The sequence below is a fragment of the Ischnura elegans genome, chromosome 9 (assembly GCF_921293095.1).
Source record: "Ischnura elegans chromosome 9, ioIscEleg1.1, whole genome shotgun sequence".
In the NCBI taxonomy this organism is placed as follows: domain Eukaryota; kingdom Metazoa; phylum Arthropoda; class Insecta; order Odonata; family Coenagrionidae; genus Ischnura; species Ischnura elegans.
The window spans coordinates 78,975,885-78,990,282 of record NC_060254.1 but is presented as its reverse complement, the minus strand read 5'-3'; the positions used below and the strand labels follow the sequence as shown (position 1 = coordinate 78,990,282).

General features: G+C 38.1%; 1 protein-coding gene across 1 annotated transcript in view; it reads right to left on the bottom strand.

Annotated features, from left to right (window-relative positions):
• Positions 1 to 273: 273 nt before the first annotated feature.
• The window catches only part of LOC124164884, an 889,966-nt gene continuing 875,841 nt past the window's right edge, over positions 274 to 14,398 (bottom strand). The window contains exons 10-14 of the mRNA XM_046542109.1: positions 12,890 to 13,162; positions 11,327 to 11,547; positions 7,089 to 7,471; positions 5,005 to 5,107; positions 274 to 1,451 (exon numbers count right to left, since the gene is read on the bottom strand). Of these exons, the coding sequence (XP_046398065.1) occupies positions 1,314 to 1,451; positions 5,005 to 5,107; positions 7,089 to 7,471; positions 11,327 to 11,547; positions 12,890 to 13,162 (1,118 nt within the window). The 3' untranslated portion in view covers positions 274 to 1,313. The remainder of the gene's footprint in view (positions 1,452 to 5,004; positions 5,108 to 7,088; positions 7,472 to 11,326; positions 11,548 to 12,889; positions 13,163 to 14,398) is intronic.

Genomic DNA, 14,398 nt, shown 5'->3' with positions numbered 1-14,398 from the left:
TTTTTTATGGAAAACTTATTATAGTTTTCTTACCTTGAATAAAATTCAGTGGAAATGCAGATTTTTTAATCTTTCATTTCCTCCACTACACTCTCATTACAGGCATTGCAAAAAATAACATTTTATTATGTATAATCTCATTTTTACCATAAAGAAGTCCAAGGTCCAATGAAGGGCATCAACCTTATCAGAACATTGAAAAGGTTTGTACCAGCAAGCACATGAATGGTCCAAAATAATGTTTTCAGAAAAGGAAAGAGAACAACAACAAAATTTTTCAATATAATTTTATATGCCAGCTTACAAAAACTATTACATGCATTTCCAGGAAATGCTCATTACACTTCACTCAAACTAAATAACATGGCAGATGATCAAAACTATTTTAATAAATACTTTGGCAAATGCTCAGATGATGCATTGCATAGCAATCTAGTTTCTTGTAAAAATATTTAAACGTTTTCTTTTAATTTTAGAAAGATAAACCCTACTAATAAAAAAGCTACCATGCCTTCAAAATTTTTAACTTCATGATGCAATCACAATTCTGTGTGTTCGCACAATGTTGTCAAGAATTGATTGAAAATTATTTCATTGAAAATAAACAAATGGCAAAAATTTGAACCCTAGAACATTTTTTAGTCATTTACATAGGGAAAAGTTTAGGACATGCAGGCACTTATGTGTTTTTAAACACATCCTCACGACTAGTGAATTATTGAAAATTCACGTAAATTAGTATCCCATTTCAATAATGGTCCTGTCACCTGCCCATTCGAGCTGTTTCCCTCAATATTCTGACATTTCCTTCAAGCAGCCACTAACATTGTGCATAGGTTAACATCGACAAAGGTAGTTTATTTTTTACAGTTGATCCAGAGACGATCAGCTTCAAACTTTTATGACTAAAGACTTGATTGTTTCTTCGTTTCTTTTGAAGGTCTTGATTCACATTATTGAAATTACCAATTTTACATCGTACACTCCTCACTGAACCAATGTCATCAATTAAACCCACCAGATATCAACAGCAACATTAATGAAGATCAGACAATTTTCCACTCAGCTACCCGATCACTTTCATTTCATTAATTATTCATCACCAGCAATGTTGTACACAGTAGTTAACAACTCACTTATTTCCTCTGAAAACACATGGGAAAGCTTAAAATAGCCTCCTTATTGGCAAAAAAAGCATTGGTCCACAGAGTCAGTCACTCGCATATGATCCAATTTCTAAAATATATTTGTGACAACAGTTGCACCGACACAAAAGTTGTCTATGGCGCTGTTTCTCAACGCCCTCTTCGAACCTATGAATACACATCAAAACCAGTCACTTGCGCATTTGCTTCTGGCTCACCCTTCTCTTCTTTCGTTGAATTGTAGCCAATTTCATTGTATCGCACTGGATATGTCAACTGGTTTCCCTTATCCCAGGTGTAGAGTTCCTGAAAAATTGTTGAGGGGATGGGAAGGATATAAGTTAATGCAGTGAAATCTCTAAATTTGGCTTAGTAGTAATCCAATGCATACACTGATAGCATCCCTGGCTGCATGGGTGGAGTTTTGAGGGGGGCAGGGGTAGCCTGGCCCCCTGAACTCATAAATGGTTATTTGTACAAAAAAAGTTAGAAACCTGTGTATTCAAGGACAACGAAAACAAAACATCAAAAGTTTAAATAAATAATAGTCTAAGATAGTACTTAAAATGCTCCCAAGCAGGAATGAATATCCCAACAACATCCAAACAACATTATCAGCATTGACACATGACATCCATGCAATATCCATTACAACTGTGATATCTATCTACAACATGTCATGGATGTTACAAATAGGATATCTATGTAACATTTTCAAAAAAATCATCATGAAATAGCAGCGTATTTTGGATATCTCAAACTTATTTAGATATTTGATGGATATCATCCTCTGCTTGGGCTTTCAGAGGCTTAAATAAACAAATTTTCCTGGAACACATAGGGGTTACACCAATATAAGTGGGGGTGTTCCATTCCCCCTATTATGCAAACAATTATTTTTTTAGAGATTCAATGTCAAATGGTACCAAAACTATTAATTAAACCATTGGAGAAAGAATTGCTTATCCAAGGCAACTTGGCAAAAGAATTTCTATCATTTTTTATCCCTTTAGTGTGTAAAGGAAATAAATTTCTAGAATAGGTGTGCTAATGCATTTCACAATATGTGGTGTACAAAACTACGTCTCCCACATCGATAGTCCCTGTTGAAAATGTACATAGTACGTAGAATGCAGGATAGAAAATAATTTTTTTACATGGATACATACAATATTCACTGAAGAATGGGATCAGGATATATATTGTTAAATATGTTATAGATATACATATACAGTAAAACTTCGATTTTACGCACTTTGATTTTACATCAAGTCTCGTTTTTACGCAGCGACACTCAAGTCCGGCCGGCAAGCATAGGGAATTCCAATGGTGAAACTTCGATTTTACATCTTTTCTTGATTTTACGCAGTTTTTTCGATTTTGCGCAGCATAACCCCAGCCCCAAAGAGGCCGCTAATCTTGATTTTACGCAGTTGTCTTTCGACACGTTTTGAAAATCCCGACTGGAGCAATATGAAGTTAGGTTATTTATTCGTCTAAATGAGTTACAAAAATGAATACAAGAACGGTTGAAATGACGTCGCGCTGTTGATCGTGAAACTAAAAACATCGCGAATCTAATTATTGCTTCCCCCTACGACCTCTCAGTAATATTTCAGGCTCCTTTACGAACGCGAATATCGCTCTTAGTTAAAATTTGCCGTAGAAGGATATCGAAACCTAAAATATACGGCAATCGCCGTGTATGCGTGATTAAGACAAATGATCGCCGGAGATATTAACATTATCACCTTTCGTTTATTATTCGACTTATTGATCGACGCTTTTTATAACATATATAATGTAATTACAGTAGATGGTCGTTAATCCGGAATTATGAACTACGGAATATCTATCCCTAACGGAAGGTTTTCTAGAATTTTGCGAACGCTATATTTTCCTTCGCCCCAGCGAAATTAGCCGTTAAAAATCCTCCCGTGCCAACATTTTGGCTTTCAAGGTGATCCAAAAAAGATAGTCGTACTTCTAGTATGGACGTAAGTCGATGGTGATTCAACACGATGGTAAAAGCATATGTTGTCTCATTCCGCGGGCTAACCCCACATCTGCGGGATGAATGGAGGCGAGGGAAAGTTGATTGCGCGGCGCGCTTATTAGAGCTGATTCAACTTGTACCTCATTTTCAGTGGGTTTAAATGAAACATGGTTGGAACTTCAATAGCTATTAGCTTAACTCCGCTAGGTGGCAAGCGTTTATTTTTAACGGAACGGGAATGTTAATGGGGAACGGGAACGGGAAAGTTAATGCCCTCGGGGAATAACTCGCGTCGTCAATCGTCATGCAATCATTGAAGTCAAATGAAGACGTGAGTGATAAGGAAGTCCCTTTAAACTCAGGAATGGCTTAGTACCATTAAATCGAAATACAAAAAGTGTCCGGTGTCGTTATCAGACAAGGGGAAGCAAAATATTACGTTAAGATGAGTCACACGGCTTGTGAGCCGAAGGTCCCGGCGCTGAATTCGCGGAAGAATGCCGAGAGAGAAGCTATACCCGGTAGATTCTATCTACTTCTGCTAAATTTTCATGGGAAAATGGTTTTCTAATACGTAAAAATTATAAAGAAGGAAGATTGTTCCGGACTATTAATAATTTTTGACGGTAGTTGCGCGGTTATTTAAATAGCTCACTTTAAAAAAGTGATCTAAACACCGGAAAAATCTGTTTTTCCGAATATCCCGGGTCCTATGTGCTCCGTATTATTCTTGGTATGCTATTTGGAAGGAGGATACTGATACCTGGGGTCATTAGTGCCATGAAGTAAGGGCTGGGGGGATAGGGACCCTATATTGGCATTAGCCAGGTTGTAATGATAGGCCTTAAAGGGCTTAACGTCCCATCTGCTGGACAGAGTGGTGCACTGGAAGTGTCCTCCACATTACTCTCAAGTAGGGATAGGGCCATCTCTGATAACAATTTCTCCATGTTTCCGGTGCAACCGCGTAGGTTTGTTGGTGATGACAACAGTTTCGCTGGCACTGCTGCCAGCGTCTTCAGGTCGAAGATGAAGATGCCATCTCTGATAAGTTTCTGCTACTGCCAGGACTTGAACCTAGGCCCACAGGGTGTAAAGCCTTTGTGATGTATTAGCAAAATTTTGCTTCCTGTTAATGGGGTTAATTTGGATGACTATCCTCAGATATCTCATTTCTTCAATCTCCAATCTTTGTTTGTCTGCAGGTGGTTAAACGGATTTCCTGAAAACTGCTTTTAATGAGAATATTTTCGAAAATTAGCTTCTCTGCGAGCATTTAGTATCACCATTGCAACATTTCTCCTGGGTAACAGAAGTAATCTTAGCACCAGAAATGCTAGCAATTCTACCATGTTATTCAACCATGGGAAACATTGTTCAGGAATGCAACGTTGTTTTTCTCAAGGTAACACGTCATCTGTGGTGTTGCTTGTGAGTAAATAAGATTATTAGGCTTCATTTTCTTGCCCCCAAATGAGTAATTGAATCCAGGAAACATATATCTGATACGACTGAAAAGGATTTCATGCTCTTTTACCGTAAAGGCACACATATGAGACTTTTTCTGGATCCGGTTCTGGTTCAAATCAGAACTATACAAGTGTATGACTAAGCGTTCTAAAAATAATGAGCAAGTGTTATCCTGAAAACTATACTTCTCCTCAATACCAACTCTTGATTTTACACACTTTGATTTTACACAGTGCCCATATTTCGGTCCCTCCAACTGCGTAAAATCAAAGTTTTACTGTATGTAGTATATTAATACTAAACTAAAGTGTTTGTTCAAACCATTGACTCTGAATGGTAACTGATTGTACAAAAATCATAACCTAATGCTAGATTATTTAAATTTCACAGTACCTTATTTTTGGCATTGTAACCAATCATTGTTGTCTTCCTGAAAGGATTCGTGAAAGGCAGATTTACATCCAGCAACATGTTTTTATACAGGTCAAGGGCAAATCTGGAATAAGAAAATTTGATGACACACATTTCAATAGGTAACTGCCACTAAACAAAATGTATTTAATTAATGCAAAATAATTCTCCAAAATTTCATGAGAAAACAATGGAGCAGACCAAAAATTTACAAACAAATCTTCACGGTATTAGGGACAATAGAAATAGTGCAAAAGGGCATCCCCAAAAAAACAAGTGGGAAATGGATCAGTACATATTTGGATAGGTACTGTTAATGATAGTATATGTACAACACTTAAGGTTTCATATTCCAGTTTCATAGCATCTATCCATGAAAAAGTGGCATTTTTGTATTTTTTATCAGAGTTAGGCAACATTCATTTATGACTGATAGTTTATTTTGAATCTGAGTACTACATGAAATGATGATGATTTGTGTTTAAAAATGATTTTTCTCAAATTTAATGAGAAAAATCGTTTTTTTTGTTTCTTTAATTTTTAAAATTATATTTAATTTAAAATTTGCTAAACCCAATTGCCTTTACTTTTACCTTATTTGTTACTTTTAGAACATAAATTGTTTAATTAACCAATCAGATGGGTGATAATAATCAACAAAAAGTAAGGTTAAAAGATTCTAATTAACATCCTAGATAGCATAATTGAAGAGAGTTATCGGTTTCTTATGTTTTTCTTACGGAAAAAATTGATAAGCAGCTTATCGTAAGCTACGGGGCTTATATAAGGCAAGGGTAAGATTTTAGGGAAGAATATGTAAGGAATGCCGTTAAATATACTCAGGCAACACAAGTCCCTTCTGTTGGAGCGCCAAAGGGGGCTGAACAGCGTACTACACATGCTACGCTGCTCATCCTAACATGAATTTAAAGCCTACTGGTGAGATTCAGCGAGTCTTTATAAGAGCTTAACAACTGATAACAGATTTTCCCGTAAATAGAAAAAAATTAACAATTGCAAGCGACCGACTGGTGAAGGTACAAAGTATAATACAAGTACTTATCCTTGTGGCGGAAAGAAAAAAAATAACACCAGGGATAACCAAATGTATGACCTACGAATCGGCAGCTAACTTTTATATTATACCACGGCAGCTGATGAGTGTGAGAGGCGTAGTTACCAGTTTAAAATCCAATTATGCTGAGAAATTTGGCTGTTAGGTGCATAAAAAACTGAAACTATTCAAAGTCCACACAATGTAAAATTTATGAATTTTAATTTATGGTCTGATAACCAGATGAATACAATTAGAAATTCCTTCCAGCATTTTTATATTATTCTACGCTGCTATTCTTGTGAAATTGTGTGTTTTTCTAATTACCGTCGTTTCGCCCTCAGTTCATTAATGTGAATGATTTTCAAAATATGGCTGTATGATGTTATTTCTATTCATATTATAGAAATGCCAAGAATGAAATAATTATTCTTATACATTAATCCCTTTGTGAATACTCTAAAATGATGGAATAAAAACAACATCTATGGAAGTGCTGAAAGTTTGGCATTCATTTTGTCAATACTCTGGATGTTTGTCGGCCTGGCCGTAAGAAACCCATAACAAGCTTACTTGATAAGCGCCTTCCTTATTTCTTCCTTTCACATTATCTAAATGATGTATATTGTGCTTGCTGGGATATCAACAAAGGCTGTTAATCTAGCCATTGAAGATTAAAAAGTCATCTTATTATGAACAGAACATACCCCAGCTAGCATAGCATGTAGCATGAGCCACGTAGCATGTGTAGTACGCTGTTCAGCTGCCTTTGGTGATCCAACAGAAGCAATTTACCTTGCCTGAGGATATTTGACTCGAAGGGACTTGTGTTGTCTGAGTATATTTAACGGCATTCCTTACCTATTCTTCCCTAAAATCTTACCCTTGCCTTATATAAGCTCCTTAGCTTACGATAAGCTGCTTATCAATTTTTTCCGTAAGAAAACCATAAGAAACAGTTAAATCTCTTACTTTGTACTATCTGGGTACTTATAATTTAAACCCCAATTACCTTATTTTTGTGTTGGTTTCAGTGACACTATCCACTGCATACAGGACACCACAGACCACAAACATTTCTCCAACTTTGTGATGGTCTATGCTGATGTTCCATATGTATTCCGGCTTGAGAGTCACAGCATTTAGCTTCATGACCACGGTATTATTCAAAGGTGGCGGAAGACCATAGATCACCCAAAGGCCATTCTCATCTGTCGAGAAGTCAAGGTAATTATAGTCCGTTGTGTAGAGGTAGTTTGCTCCACCACCAGAATGAGGTGCTCCTGGTGCTTCGACACCAGCATAGGATTCCGTGGTCAGGTCAAATCGGATGACTTTTGACTGGTTCAATTGGTTGTAGTAGAATGATCCATTGTAAACCACATGAGAGTTTCCCTGTGGCAGAAAAATTAACAATTTAAATACATGAACATTTGCATTTGGGTCTCACAGAAGCATATAAAGATAGGTTCACGAACTAGGCCAATTTATTGTCAGGTTGTCAAAGCTTGAAAGATATAGATTTGAGAAATCTGTGAGACAAGTAAAAAATGGAGATGGATTGAGTATACAGCCTCACAGGTAAGAAGTACCAGAGAGATTACCTGCATCAGAGAAACTGGACAAACAGTAAAAACTAGTACTTTGTATGATATGTGGCATGATATGGTGGAAGTTATCAATATTAGTTAATTAAAGCATTACAATATTTCCACTGAATTTATGCTTGCTCAGTATGAGTTGTTGTTACAACAAAATTTTCAAGTGTATCATGTGCTGGCATTTCTTCCACAAATAGTATATCTAACTGCTATAGTAGTGGTAGTGAGATGTAGGTCCTTCCAGTGGGGGAACGGAGGGAGTTATTGGGGGATAAAACCCCCCCAGAGCTCACAGAAATTTTTAAGTTAAATCTATTTTACTTAATTGGATTAATATTGCTGATAGAATAGTGTGAGGATTAATAAAATATCCCTCAGAAGGCCCTAAAAATTACCATTTTGAACCATTTATCTTAATTTTTTTCTGGCGGAAGGCCTCCACACCTCCCGCTTACCCTGATGGGTATGCAATACCCCAAGCACCCCAGTATTAGTTGCACCTGAAACCCCCCCAGCTTTAATTCCTAGCTGCGCCCCTGGGTCCTTCAATATCCCCACTTCCTGACACGCAAACCCCATTCTTTCTCTTACCCTCTCTCCTTCAACTGTGGGACATATCTAGCAAAGAATTTGGCTGCACATGATGCACTTGAAAATGGTGTTGATACAACAGCAAAATAAGTTGTCATCCACGTAGAACAAAATTATTACATGCTATCATCAGTAGCCCTTTGTTTAGTATTTTAGAATTTGATGAAAATATGTGCCTACAGGTGAATTATTTATGCAGCATGAGATTGTCAATTAATCGTCAATTTACATAAAAGGAATACATTTTCAGAGTCACAGGCGAGAAGACAATTTTTAAGAAGAAACGCACCATGTAACTTTTTGCAAGTTTTCTTCTAGGATTGACATAAAATATTTATCTGGAAAATAAATACATATGCATGAAAGGTAAGTTTTTATACCACTTATTTCTTGAACTAAATTTCACTAACTTGAAGTTTCCTTACCCACGGCCGTTTTAAGGTCATCATAGGCCCTAGGCACTTTCAAAGTCGTAGGCCCTCCCAGACTTCATTTTTAATATTAAAAAAAAATGCACCCACACTTCTTTGCGGTTTGAAATCTAAATGAACTTTCTGCATTGTTAATTATTCTATGGAGACTCTATGCAGTGATGATGTAGTAATTCCGGTGTTAAATCATGCACTTCGCATTCATTGTTTATTGTTAATCGTGTGCTTCTTTGTTCTTAAAATTTTTAAAAAAAGTTTCAAAGTAAGTTTCCTTTTCTAAACTCAATTTGATAAAAATGTATCTTCGGTCAACAATGGGACAAGCACGACTATCCTTCCTGGCATTACTTTCAATTGAAAAGGATTTGATGAGGGAAATGACATTTGAAGACGTCATATGTGACTTTGCTAAGACAAAGAGCCGGAAAATTAACATACTGTAATTTACAGATCTACAGCACTGCAGCTTGACTTGCTCAGGTGTTCATATCACATGGTTATGTATACAGTGGAGCTTGGTTATAACGTCATTAAAGGGACCAGAAGATTTTAACGTTATATCCGAGTGACGTTATAAAAAAGCAGCCTTAAATCTGAGTGAAAGGACAAAGTAAAAACGCAAATGTTCTGCTATATACAACACTGTTTATTGAAATCTACCGTACATTGGAATATGTACAATAAAGAAACATCAATAAAAAATGATATTCACAATGATATATTTTATAGCCTAATAAAAATCTTACTTAACTGTCGAAAAAATCTTGCATCCCGCCACCAGCTCAACGTCCAGCTTGTGACCTGTTTTTGCTTTTGATGTTTCTACACATGGTTTCTATGAACTTTGGGACATAATACAATCACACTACCACTTTTGCAAGCTAAGAATTGCAAAATATTTGACGCTATACCCGAGCGTTGCAATATTTGTTGAAAATATAAACCGGTTTTCGTACAACATAAAATGTTCAATTTTGGCTGGTCTGTATAAAATGTGACGTTAAACCCGAGTTGACGTTACAGCCGATGCCGTTGTAACCAAGTTCCACTGTAGTTACTTTGATACAAACATTAAATTTTACTGGCATTCTGAACTTGTTTTCACTTTATGTTCTGGCTTTCGTAGGCCCTTGAAAAGTCCGTAGGCGCTAGGCACAGTGCCCACTGTGCCTAGTTGATGAAGCGGCCCTGCCCTTACCCACCTGCTTCTCCACTATTTTGTTTTAACCCTCATGGCCTTCAAAGAATTTTTGGTGATCCTTTTTCATTGGAGGTAAATCGAGTGATTTTAGAATCGTGGGTTATTCTTTGCTCAGCCAAAGCAAGCTATACCTTCCTCACCCAACCTATTTGGGACTCAGTAATGAGATGTACAAACATTGGCATGATCTTTCTAGCTTTTAAATTTTGTTTTTCTCAGGAAAAAATCTTGGAATACAAATCAAAACCAGAGTTTCCTTCTTTTCTCGCCATTTGAAAGAAGAGATCAATTCTTTTTTGTAGGTTGAAAGGACTTGTTTGAGCACTCTGGCATGAAATACTATATGAAAGTCACAAGATTCCTCTTATACACTCAGGTACGCCATACAATATAGTTCAAGAGTAATTTTAGTTCACTTGATTCTACCATGAGCGGGCATAAATCAGCATTGAGCTTCAGCGCCAACAAATAAGGCATCACCGGTCATTCGTTTGTTCTACCAGAGTTCTCAAGAGCATTCATAATCTCAGACTCTCTACTGACTGCTGAACCAAAATTCAGATAATTCATCGAATGAAATTATACTTTATGGTGTCATCAGTGCCAGAAAACTCTACTCTTAATGATGAAATATGCACAAACAAGCTCTCAGGTGTATACATTTTTTCAATTAACATAATTAATGCTAATTAGATTGTAAAAATGATTATACAGGAAAACCTCTCACACATCGTAATGGAGGGGACCAAAATTTGGGCAATTTGATGTATGGAGGTTCACTTTAGAGAGTTTTCATTGATAGGCACCATTTTTTCATATCCTTTGGAAATGAAAGGCACTGCTGTCTTTTAAACCATTATATTTATGTGTTTAAACAAACATGCATGCATTAGTGAACATGTATTTATTATTTAATAATTACAGAAAACGAGTGCTATCGCATGATTTTTACCATGATTCGAGAGAAAATGATGTGATCTCTCTTAATTCAAAGGTCACTTAAAATGATTAGGATAGTTGGATACCTTTTTTTTTATTTACTGTGAGGTATGCTCTCATATGGAACGAAATGGCCACAACTAATGATTAACATGAAAATTACAGCATATTGAAGGTGTAGAAGAAAAAAAATTAAGGTGAAACATTTATCGCTGAAAATGTCATTCCATGTACATAATAACAGCTGCATTAATGGTCCCTAATTGTCTCGGTACGATTTGTGGAGGTAGATAGGCTGTCTCGGGGGTGTCTCCTTGGTATGATAAGTGGAGGTTTTATGAGATAAAGAGGTTCACTACAAAGAGGTTTGCCTATAAATTTACATGTAAATCCAATGGGACCGTAGGGGTGTTATGAAGTATGGATGTTTATGATGTAAAGAGGTTCACTTCATAGAGGTTTTACTGGATATGTAGAAGGGACATACCTTGAACCCCGGCTGCAGCGTATAGAACTTTGTGGGTATATCCCGGCGGAACATGGTTTTGTTGGCGTATTCGTAAAGGCGATGATTGTCCCCTTCTTTAGTCACCCAAAACTTGTCCGCATCTGCGTCACCCTTTGCCACAGGGTCCTTCATCCATCCACCATAAGATGCCTCAGTATATCGCAGGTACACAGGTTTTCCAACCGCATATAGAACACAGTCTGAAAAGAGAAACAGTGAGATTGAGGCCAATACAAATTAGTGAAGACGGGCTAAATTTTGCCGATACATATATGTTCCTGTAAAGCATTTAAAATTATTTTTTGTTGTCATAGGTGGTTTTTCAATCTCTCCTATACTGCAGGCCTAAAGATAACGATAAGCCTTGAATAAAGTCTCAGAAAGCTTGAAGGAAGGATGAAACAAAACCTTAACGAATTACAAGATCAATGTATGGCAAATATTTTTCCCAATAAAATGAAGTGCGCATATTAAGGATAATCAATCAACTCGTTGAAAAACACTGTTCCTTTATTTCACTGGTACCAGGAAATGGATGAAAAACTAGGATGAAACAGAACTGATAATTCCTTTTAATGAAAAAAAGGTTTAATGAGGCGGGCTGAATTTCCTCGTCGCATGTATTGAAGCCAAATATGCAGAGAGTAAAAAAATCAATTGATCCACTTACACGACCCAAAATCTTTCCCAGGGATCACTGAATTTAGGGTCGCGCTCGAATACGATTTCCAAAATTCCACGAGGGACATCTTCAGTCTTTTGAGGTCAGGGTCGGCACCCGTCTCTCCACTCGGGCCCTTGAGCCAAAGGGTGAGTGAAGAAGGGTTGAAATTGGGGCGGCGAGACCCCAAGATGCAAATCAAAGTGGAGTCAGCGGCCAAGTGTGAAGTTTCCGCGCGAGAACTTTAGCTCGAAGGGGAGGGTTGTGTCAAAGATTAAGTTTGGACGCCGGATAGGACGAGAGGGGTGAAATTAAAATAAAATTGCACAATCAAAGTGACTTAAACCAAAGAAATACGATTTTATATGCGATACACCATGAAGTAATTATTCTTCTGGAGTAGGATCGGACCGAGCTTTGCAGTCACACACTGTGCACTAAAAACAAATTGTACTGGTATCTTACTATACCGATGATTGGAAGTGGTTGGCTCGGGTTCTAGCCTAGATCAATCGTGTTTCAAGGCCGAATTTCGTCCTATGGCAAGTAAAGAATCACTCAAAAGTGTACGTGGAAATTTCTGAAAGCTCAAGGATTTCACGAAAAGGGATAATGTAAGTAACAATAGTCCTGGAACGAAAGGAATCACCGAAAAAATGGTTGTCAACAATGATGGTTAAGTACTAAATTACATGAAAAATCCACATAAGTGTAAGCATACCGAAATTTCCTCAAAAATTTGCATTTAAATTATTCAAGACCTACAATCAGTATCCGAGGTAATGATCAACGTCTTTCTTGTTGCCATTCGCCACGAAGGACCATCGGGACGTGTACTTATACGTCATACCGATTCCCTAACTAACAAATCAAAGACTCACTGAGGGTGCGGTTGGGCAGTCCGGGGTAGGTCTCGTTGCCGAAGGGCCGGATTTCCATGCGTCCTAGGAGGTCGAAGAGTGAGATGCCGCCTTCGCGACACTTGACCTCCTTGGGGGCGGTGCAGTTGTTGTTGCAGGGCGGCGGGGGTGGGCACAGGTCCTCCAGGGTCACCTGGTCTGGGGGCCGCTCTCCGTACACCACCACCCCCTGCCCCCCGCCCCCCGTCATAGACGTGTGGAGCGGGGGCGGCGTCGCCAAATTCGGGTCTACCTCTGCAAAGGAAGAAAAAATGACACTCCTTAAACACTCCTAATTACATATGTACACGCTGCACGCCGGATTAAACGAAACAGTTGTAAACTGGATACGCGACTTTCTCAGTGATCGTAAACAAAGAGTAGTTCTTGTCGGAACTAGCTCTGATGTTGTAAAAGTTACATCAGGTGTTCCACAAGGAAGCGTAATCGCCCCCCTGTTGTTCATTATATACATTAATGATCTCTGCTCCTGCATTAGCAGTAAAATACGTTTATATGCTGACGACGCTGTCATCTATCGCGAAATTAGTGATCACTATGAAATTGCATCATCGGACTTAAACAACGTTCACTTGTGGAGCCAAGGGGGGCTCTGAGCAAATGCATGACAGTACATTTCTTGCGGAATTCGTCCAACCATATTTATATAACCATATTTATGCAGTGGATGGTATTAATATAAAGGCAACAGAAGAAGTAAAGTACCTGGGAGTTACAATAACCTCGAACATCACGTGGGGAACACATATGAGGAATATTTGCGGCATAGCCCTGAGGAAATTAGGATTCGCTAAGCGTATTGTGGGAAGATTTTTGGATGAGAAAGTAAAAGAAAGGTGCTGTTTCGCACTCGTCCGACCGCACCTTGAATATGCAGCGAGCGTATGGGATCCGGTGCAGAAAGACTTAATCCGCGAACTGAATAAAATACAAAGGAACGCTGCGCGTTTCGTTAAAAATTTCTACAGGCGTACATATAGCGTTTCCCAGATGCTAAGCGAATTAGGCTGGGAGCTGCTGGAGACTCGGAGGCTACGCGCTAGGCTTAGATTGCTTGAACAATTGAGAATGGATATCTTTGGGAGCGACACAGAGAATAAAATATTAGAGCCACTATATATTTCCAGGTCCGATAGAAGTGATAAATTAAGAGAGATGTTTGCCGAACGGATAGATATAGGAATTCGTTTTTCCCCCAAACCATGAAGGACTTCAATAAACGCTAGTCCCAACTTCGTTAGAGCACCTCCTTTCTTTATCTGTAAACGGCTGGTGTCCTAACACCCCCTGCCACACGCCTTTCAGGCGGCTTGTGGGGTATTATGTAGATGTAGATGTAAAGTCACCTTAATATGCGGGGAATGATAGGACACCAGCCGTGCGAGAAACAATTTACGTGCACGTCGTGTACCTCAACCCCCATCGTCGACAACCAATGTATTTTTCCTAAACCTCTCCTCCATATTAAGT